Source organism: Saccoglossus kowalevskii, chromosome 6, assembly GCF_978046115.1.
Source record: "Saccoglossus kowalevskii chromosome 6, keSacKowa6.1, whole genome shotgun sequence".
Lineage (NCBI taxonomy): Eukaryota > Metazoa > Hemichordata > Enteropneusta > Harrimaniidae > Saccoglossus > Saccoglossus kowalevskii.
Genome location: NC_140646.1, coordinates 41,966,148 through 41,975,899, shown reverse-complemented (window position 1 = coordinate 41,975,899; position 9,752 = coordinate 41,966,148). Strand labels below are relative to the sequence as shown.

Here is a 9,752-nt window from a genome sequence, read left to right as displayed (position 1 = left end):
TTTCGCCTAACTTTTCCAAAACAGTTGTTTGCATCAACAATTTTTTTTTCACGAAACCCGATTTTCAAATGGTCAAATATATGTGAAATAATATTCTATTTAGAATCAAACGAGAATGAAGCCAGATAACTTAAAATAAACTTGGTCAAGTCTGCTCCATTATACAGCACATATATTTGATATTTAAGATCTTAATTTCATAGCGATTAAAGTAAAATAAAATGTACAAAATTGTTGACTGTAGCTGAGAATGTTTTTCAAGGAAGAGAGCATACACTGTTTGTGCATAACGGGTAGTAGCGTTTAATGTACAGAAAGTGGGTTATTAACTGGCAAATGTCACGATCACACAATGTATTATTTTTATTGAACCAACTACCGATATATGCCACTACGGTATACAGTGCATTGTCACAAAATCTTTTTTAAAACTTTTTAAGAAATTGTTTCTCATCATCCCACCTTCCAGAAGAAGACATCGCGTGTATTTGTAAACATCTTGCATTAATCGAATTTCACGTGAAAAATTTGTTTCACATACGTGTATACAACGTTGCGGGGAACCATATAAAACTCGACGCGTCGTGACGACCACTCTCCTTTTTAAATAATTTTATTCCGATACAATAGTTAAAATTTAGTAAAGCTGGTTAAAATGTAGAAAAACTTCCAATCGTTTAAGTAACGTCTGTCTTGTTATAAAGGGGTAGGCCATTGAAATCGTCATGGGGTGGTTAACTTGAAAGTTGTGAGTCAAGCGCATTTTTTCGAGGTGTCTTATCTATTTTTATTTTTATTGAATATGACAACATCTCCCTCCCCGTACCACCATGCATGCATTTTTTTCAGTTAGTGTCTAGATTGCATTTTTTTTTTTAGCAAATCTTTCAGCCATTCAGTATGCTATTAAATGGTCGACCCCTAAATCAATAGTACAGCGCCGTGTACGGTGATGTGAGCGCAGATCTATCATATGTCACGTGATTACCTCACATGACCCCCCCCTATCTCCCTATATTCAATTTTCCGATCCAAAATGGCGGATCGAGAAGAGGAAAACGCTCCACTGTTACAAAATGAAGACAACAACTCATCGCCACAGCAACCATATGCCCCTCTCCCACAGGTGGATACCACTGGTAAGTGTTTCTTTATGGAACAATCTGCTCAGTGTTGGATTATGACAGACTTTCGCGGTTTTAAAACACGGCGTTGCATCACGTCTACGCGGAAGAACAAGTTTTATTACATCATGGTTAGCTGCAGTTCTGTAGCTCTGGATTTCGCTGGTGTCCGTTTTTGGCGTTTTCTGTTGCATCGGTAGTCTGATTCGGTCGTCTATTGGTAATTGCGAAACCCTAGAGCTACAGTACGAGACGTAGTCAGTTACCATACCGGACGACACAAATCCGTGTCGGCCAGGTTATTGACACTTTATTAGCAAAATTGGCTGTCTACGCTCACCTGTGTATGATCGATCGTTATCTAAACACATTTGACAACTATTCTGATTTGGATGTTCTAAATTACCGACGTTATCTACTAAAATCAGACGAATACCGGCGAAAACCCACTATTTACGCTTCAAGGTCAGCCATCTTGGAAATTTTGACCCGTGACGTCACGGCGCGTCATAGTCTCGCAATTTCACGAATAAGCTACTCGATTGGAGTTGTGTTGAGATTTAATGAATATTATGGATGAAAACAACCACAAATATATATGCAATGTATAAAAAAAATCGAAACATGGTATCAGAAATAAAATAACATAATATAAATTAATAATTGTATTATTTTAATTATTTATTTTGAAAAAAAAAATGATAATAATAAAAATGAATTGTGGGTATTTTCTCACACAAGCCAGTGTTTGCTACACCTCCATATCCATTACCATGTCTATGTGTATCAACTGTGGGAATGCATTTGAGGTAAAGGCAAAAGGATATAAGAGACATTCTCTTGTGAAACAAGTTGGTAAAGTAGAGTGTGTCAAGGATGCACTGGATGAAGTGTATGAAACAAACCTGACACCCCTAGGCCACAAATCTGATGCACCCAGGTGCCTATGTCAAGATTGCTATGCACTTCTGGAAAAATCTAGAAGAAAAATTAGAGAAGGGAAAGAAGCCAAGCAGGGTTTTTTTGCAAGATGTGCTGAGGGTACATATCTTCATCTTAAAAGAAAAAGATGTACTCCAACCAGAACACCACGTACTCTTAAAAAACATAGAAATGTGGAGGATGCTGATGAAAACCATTATGAAACAGCAAAGGTTAGTGTTATATTAAATACTTGTGTTAAATAAAATAATTTATTTAAAGTGTTTGATACTCTATTCATTATTTGAAAGGAAAGTGCCACAATTTATTGTACTACTTTCCCTCAAACATTGATTGAATGGCAAAAACCTAATTTCACATGTTTCAAATCTTAAAAAAAAAAATGTTACAATAACCCTAATTAAAGCTTCTTTTTCAACAGAAATTAACATTTGTGAAAAGAGTCATTCTTGCTGTTAAGAGACATGATTATGAGTCTGCTATTAGCATTCTGTATCACAGAAGTGTTCGTGCACGGAAACAAATTGCTACTGTTATAAGCAACAAGGTAGGTTTTAAAGTTGTTGTTTTTGGTGTGTTCAACCAATTGTCTTTGGTTCAACACACTTTTATTTATGAGAATAATAAAGTTAGAACAAATCTGATTGGCAGTTAGGCATAAAACAAAGGAATTGTAAACATCACATGGTTTAGAGGTCAGACAATGATGACTGGCATTTGTGCTAAAACAAGCCAAGGACACAAAGTTAGCAAACATTGTGGAAATAATCATCTAAGTAGAGATGTTACTAATTAATGCAAAATGATGCTCCTAATGGTTAACCTCAGATTACTGCATAATCAAACAACTAGTTGTATACAGTATTTTAAATGTCATTTCCAGTAATATAATGCAAGGAAAATGTTTGATATTTAATATTTCTTTTTAATATATTTAAACTTCTTTGACTGAAAATTATTATAGGTAAGGAAGGAAGTTGGTAATTACATTAAAAAAAGCAGACCAATGACACTTTCTAAAGAGACATGCGAGTCTTTTCAATGGGAAAAAATAATTGAAGAGGTCAATTGTGGTCTACCTCTGCTGACCAGTATCATCAGAGCAGCTTTAACTACCCAACGTAGTCATAATCTGATAGACATGTAAGTAAAGTTTGTTATAGATGACAATTTTTCAGTATAAATTTTATTAAATGTGCCGCAGGAAAGAAAACAAGGTTGTGTGAATTATCACTTACATAAAGTATGCCAGTTTAGAAAAACAAAAGTTTTTAAACCATATTTGGGAGAGGGTGTTATTCAATTGAGTGTTGATTGGATTTATCACTTACTTAATTGCATAATATTTAAAGAAAACTGCTTTAGCATTATTTTAAGAATTAATGGCATTTATTTCATATTTGTGTTTGTAGTCGTTCTGATGGTAGTGTGGCAAACTAACTCCAGCATATGGAATGATTATGTGCAATTTGCTACATTTAAGAAAAAGAAGAAAATTTAATATAATACAAGCATTTAACTCCATTCAAATGTATAAAAGTGGCTGTAGTCAGAAGGTATGGAACATACATAACAATAATTTCATGCCAACCAATGTTTAGACATTGTAAATACACAGACTTTTAAATTATATTTTCATGTCAATCTCTGGCTTCTGCACAATCTGTATTATTTATCTGCTTTATTTATCAGTATGCAGTATGCCCACAGTATTTACTAATCTAATTTTATTAAACAACTGACTTTATTTTAGATTATGTTATTTTTTTCAATTATGCAGCTTTTCAAGTGCTTCCAGCATGTTGGTATTTGTTTGGGCGTAAATGGAACACGTGGCACAATAGACAGAATGAGAAAAAACTTTGACAAAGAAATGTATGACATGAAAAGCAAGATAGAGGTAACGTATAAGAATTTATTTGCATAGCTATTGGTGATGAATAGATAATGGATACAATGAATGTCAATGTGAATACTATTAACAATAAAAGTGTATGTTAAAAGTCATTTTAAATACATATTTTGACAGGAAGAACTAAGAGATGATGCTCCTAATATCAGTAGTGATGATGGTGACATAGATGTTGCATTTGGCGATGTTGATAATATGGACAGTAGGCCTAATGTTCATACAACGGATGGTGTAACTACCATTCCTCTTCAAGAGTTAATGACTAGTCCTACTACTAGCAGTGAAAGTGATTGTAGTGCCAGTGAAAGTGATTGTAGTGCCAGTGAAAGTGAAATTTCCATTACTTCTGCAAGCAGTGATGATAAATCTACAGAGGAGGATGGTGTTAGTTACAGACGTTCTCTCTTTGGACCAGACACAGGTGATGGTGGAATTCAACCATTGAATGAATGTAAGTTGTATATAGTGTTTTGCACTAAAGAGAAAATTAACATTGTTGTAAATTAGTTTTTCCTTCATTTTGTATTGGGTTTTGCAGCATTTACATATTCTGTAAAGCCCTCAATTATAAAAGTGATCAGTATATGTTATAGTTTCATACCCATGCAGCCCTAGTTTATTGTGACAATTATGCTATTACTATGAACCACCAAGCATGCATACTCATATTCAAATTCATTGTTATCTGCAACAAATTATATTATTTGTACTTTAGACCAGGACCAGTAAAATGCATGGTCATTTGATTGACATAACATAGGAAATGTATGGCTCCATGGAGATGGCAGTTTGCTACCAGTTGAACTTGCACCGGCAGCAGTAGCCTTTCATAATGTTTACCCACTTGTCTGTTTTCATTATATTTTCAGGTCCTGGATACAGTCTGTGCTGGGACAATGTCCAGAAACTAAGTTTATCTCGGTATCATACATCGTCTAAACAGAACAAATTTTTAATGTGGGCGATGTGTTTTGCTACACAGAACAGAGTACCTGCTATGCATTTAAATGATGAAAAACGAGAGCTGGCTACAACAATTCCATTGAATTCTTTCCTTCCCTCTCAAGAGGATTGGGATGCCCTTGAAAAACGTATGGCAGTTGTTGTTTCAAGGATAATCTGCAAACATCTCACACATTTTAAGAGCTCTTATTCTGATTGTGTAGTGGAACATATTATTCATGAACAGTCTGAGTTATCTAAGAAGAAAAGTAAAGTGGTAAGTTAAGCCTGCCCCTAAATACCAGGTGTATGTAAATTAATATCTAGATAATATCATATTCTTAACATGTGTGCATGTGCAAGTATTCTGCATTATAAGCATGTGAAATTATGATATAGGATAAAGCAATGATGTATTCTTTCTTTATCATTGTAAACAGATAAATTTAGGAGTAGTGCAAGAAAACCCAGGGAGTAGCAAAGGGGTGCTTGCAATAATGAAACACCTGAAAAAGTATGTGCCAATGCAGCCAGATGGAACCCCATATACTATACTGTGTAATGGTGATCAACAGTCAGTTGAAAGAATGATTGATGCCCGCATATCTATGGCTGCTAGTGAAGACCCAGCTAATAGGCTAGCTGGACTTGAACCGGCTCCACAGGAGTTTCATAGACGTGGCATTGTATTACAAGTAAGAATCTACCTCTGCTCTTATGTCATATTAGTATTATTAGTACATATTGCATTTTGCTGTATTAAAAGTGCTTCTCTAACTGAGTTAAACAACAGCATTTTATATTCTAGTTGCAGGCATAAATGTATGGAACTATACAGTCATGTGCATCTTGATTCGTGTAATTTATTGTATGAATAATACTACACAACTTGGTGATCAGTATCATAATTTCCTTAGATACAAAGTTTATATCTTAATGGTATTGTAGTAATTAGTAAAACTTTATATTTTCTAGGACATCATGGATAAGATGTATAATGCTAAAAGTGCTGGCAGTAAAGGCACTTTATACAATATAAAGACTGTTTTTAAACACAAAAATGTGAAAACCAAAGTAATGGATAACATGAATGAAGTGACAGATTTATTAACATTCACTACTGAGGGATTGGTGTCACTGCTTTGCATCAAACTGTTGGGATTAGATGATATTGATGACAAACCTGCAAATTCTCCTTGTGAAGAAAGGAAAGAGTTGAGACAACAATACCTACAGACTGTATCAAAGAATGTAGTTACACATTTGTGGCCCGTTATAGATACTTGTTCTATTTCACAAGCTGCTGATAGTGATGATGAAGAAGATGCAAGAGTATTCTGCATATGTGACCCAGATGAAGGTATTCTATAAATTTATGTCACAATTTTCTCAATCACAAGACTTTCTATAAATTTCCAAATTCATTTTTTCTCCTGGCCACTAACAATATCGGGTGGTAGTCAGTATGTGTGTTAAATTGGACTATAACCAACGTGAAATTGCCAAAAAATAATTGTTGGTTCTATACCTAGTGAATTTGTATGAAGCTTACTTACTAATAATTTTCTTAGTAATCTTCATCAAGTGCACAAAAAAATAATAATAACTATAGTGTTTCTGGTCACAGTGTGAATGATTAATTTTCATTTTTTTACTCAGAAATTAACATCAAAGCTAAAAGTAGTCAAAAAGTGAGATAAAATATAAAAAATAAACTTGTGTACCAACATCATGTTTTTAAAATGATTTTTTTTCACTCTGCTTTAAAGGGCTTGTACTACTGCTAGTGTGTTGTGTTAACACAAAAACATAATTTTGTGGGGTTATGTATTGGGTTCTTCATGTTATTCATTATCTTTAGTATATGTCAAAGTAAGGTGTCACAAGTATTTATGTTTAAATTTTTGTTTTAAAAAAGGTGTGGATTGTGAAACCTGGATTGAATGTTCCGCTGGCAAAAGTTGTGCATTAGGAAGGTGGTACCACATTGAATGTGTAAATTTAGAAGAAGATAACCTTCCAGGAGAAGATGAAGAGTGGTGGTGTTCACCAGACTGTGAAAAAAGTGTTTCATTTTGTTGTAAGGTGTATCAACCTGGTATAGAAGTTGTTAAATGTATGGCCGGTAATAACTGTCTGAATGGTGAACGTTTTCATGTTGACTGCAAAGGATTAGTTGAGTTGCCAGGTAATATATATACATTCATCAAGCCCATAGACACTTTCTTTTGTAGACTATATAATTACCTTCTCATGTATATTTATTTAAGAATACAGATAAGCTGTATGATTCAGAACTTGTTGTCATTATGTAAATATAAATTGGTAGCTGCAGTGTATTTGCTTGCTTACATTCAAATGAAGAAGTGTTTTAAATTTGTACTTTAATTATGTTTGCTAACCTATAGACAAACTTGTAACAGACAGCCACACAGCTATTACATTTTGTTCATCTGACAAAATTTTATTATCTAGTTGATGACTGGTATTGTTCAGTTGCCTGTTACAAGTATAAAGAAGCATCAGATAAAAAGGATCACATTGCAGAGTACACCACTGCATTGACCTGGAAAGGTTTGAAGTATTTCTGTGAAAAAGATTCGGAAAGAGAAAATGATGGTGAGGCAATGATGCGGACCTGGAGAATCAATATGATTGATTTTTGGTCAAACAATCACTACAAGTATCTTATACTTGGGCACAGATTATTGGCAGGTAATGATATGTTGCTATAATTATAACATGATTAAGTGCATAGAGGTACATAATTACTGTATTTGCTCTATTAATAGCACATATCGGTACTAGTGTAAATGACAGAGGTACTGATAAGGTGATATTTTGATAAATCATACAATTTAATAAATCAGTATACAATCAATGCAACTGTTGGCTTACAATTGGAGATGCTCTTCTAATAGAGAAAATACGGTAAAAGTTGCAAGTCAAAAGTCTCCATCACAAGGTATCTCTCACTATTATCACCACTACAGACAAAATCTGAAAGCTTGTATAAACCCAGACACCCATAATTGGCAAAGCACAACGTTGCAGAGAAGAACATTTTTACCTCTCCAAATAATAGTTTTCTTCATGTTTCAAGTTTGAAAAAAATGTTGGTGTGAATAATTGAACAAAATTTTACATTAAATTGTCTTTTATTTTCAATACAATTCTGAGAGTGCTAGTACTGGTACCACTGCCCCAATAATGTCTACAAAATATGTACAGTAAAACATAAGCTTTTACTATGCAAGATTTACAGATACTCTGATTAAGAGTAGATTGGTTTCTTATTAGAGATCATGCACTATGGTGCTAGTTTTTACAGTTAATCATCATGGGCAAATAAATAACCACACATGCAAAGTTATTAAGACAATATAAAATCACATTTATAGGCATAAATGGTTGGATGACACAAAGAATTAGCCATGAACTAAAGTATAACAGGACTGCAAATTTGACAGGTGGAGCTGGACATAATATTCCATTAGATTTGGTAAATGAATTCCTAAATAATGAATTCAAAGGTAAGTCTCTCTGACTAAAGTTAAACTCTTAACAGATCTTGCATGAAATGGGATACATAATGCAATTTGAAATGAATAATTATACATGGTCAAGCAATTAATGAGCTATTTGGAGCACAACCAAAGTATAGGTACATTTTGTTTTAGCCCAACATACAGTTCTAAAATTAACCTAAACAATGAATATACTAATCAGCTTTTTAATATCACCAGATATAATTGTCACCCTAAAGATCCTATACAACACTTTGAATTATCTACATACCGTATTTGTCTTTTATGTGTTAAATACATCTTTAGATGTCTTTTCAATAGCCATAAACCCAATTGAATCATGAACTGTATAATTACATTAACTACATAACAGCTTAGCTAAATCAGCCAATATATCATGCTTGCTAAAAAGACACGTTTTACAGTGTACATGTACATACAATTTGGTTAAAAGTATTTCTGCAGACAGAAAGCACACACTAAACTTGCTTTAATATTTTTTCAGATAACTTGAAGCACACACATGGACAGTACAGTGATTCTCAAGTTGCACGTACCAGTCAATTGGTCGGGAATCTGGGCTCTAAGATGGACCAAGCCTATTTTTCTAAGGTCATTGACATTCATATTTCAAGGACAAGAGCATCCAAAGAATCTTATGTAGATGATGTTAGGAAATTTATTTTAACATACAGACATGATGGCCTTTTTGATGTAGTGGATGGCAGGCGGCATAAAGATTTTCCTGACTTTGAAAACAAAATCACAATAGAAATGCCACAGAAATTAAGAACCAGATTGCACAAATATTCTACAAATTTAGATGCTGAAAGAAGTTGTCTCCCAACTGAGTAACATCAATTACAATGAATAGCGCCAAAATATATGTGGGGAAGGCTAGCAATTTGCCAAAATGGTCACTGCAGCACTGTATTTTGCCACCAATACATACTTTGTTTCCATGATATTCTATATACGTTTTTCATGAATATTATCACAACATCTGTTGACAAGTGTACATATGTTTTATTTATATCTAGACACAATGTAAAGTATAGGAAAGACAGTTTTTAGACATTAAGTGTTGATATTAGATTTTTACTGTTTTGTATTATGGCTTAAAAATAAAATTACGTGAAAATAAAGTATTACACAGTATTGGGTCATTCCAGTTTATATCTGCACCCCTTCATGCATAGTTATATTTCCAAATCACAATTCACCATATGATATGATGGAAATCCAAAAGTATAATCCTTGTAGTGTTAGGGAGTTCATTTGTGTCACCTTGATAGTTGTTTCCAT

General features: G+C 33.6%; 2 protein-coding genes across 2 annotated transcripts in view; both read left to right on the top strand.

Annotated features, from left to right (window-relative positions):
• The first annotated feature begins 1,008 nt into the window (after window positions 1-1,008).
• LOC100368816 (type 2 phosphatidylinositol 4,5-bisphosphate 4-phosphatase-like) overlaps window positions 1,009-9,752 on the top strand; it is a 38,538-nt gene continuing 29,794 nt past the window's right edge. The window contains exon 1 of the mRNA XM_002730570.4: window positions 1,009-1,139. Within this exon, the coding sequence (XP_002730616.1) occupies window positions 1,037-1,139 (103 nt within the window). The 5' untranslated portion in view covers window positions 1,009-1,036. The remainder of the gene's footprint in view (window positions 1,140-9,752) is intronic.
• On the top strand, window positions 3,335-9,595 carry LOC146742786 (uncharacterized). Its single transcript, XM_085500558.1, has 10 exons — window positions 3,335-3,622; window positions 3,847-3,966; window positions 4,096-4,429; window positions 4,848-5,197; window positions 5,361-5,615; window positions 5,896-6,280; window positions 6,839-7,108; window positions 7,396-7,635; window positions 8,322-8,453; window positions 8,953-9,595. The coding sequence occupies exons 1-10, from the start codon at window positions 3,521-3,523 to the stop codon at window positions 9,300-9,302; spliced, it is 2,538 nt and encodes an 845-aa protein (XP_085356684.1). The 5' UTR covers window positions 3,335-3,520; the 3' UTR covers window positions 9,303-9,595.

Bases quoted from the DNA above. Each gene is read 5' to 3' on its own strand.
- LOC146742786 (XM_085500558.1), top strand. From the start codon at position 3,521: ATGATTATGTGCAATTTGCTACATTTAAGAAAAAGAAGAAAATTTAAT. The intron at 3,967-4,095 runs GTAACGTATAAG...ATATTTTGACAG, and splicing joins ACATGAAAAGCAAGATAGAG to GAAGAACTAAGAGATGATGC. The intron at 8,454-8,952 runs GTAAGTCTCTCT...ATATTTTTTCAG, and splicing joins CCTAAATAATGAATTCAAAG to ATAACTTGAAGCACACACAT.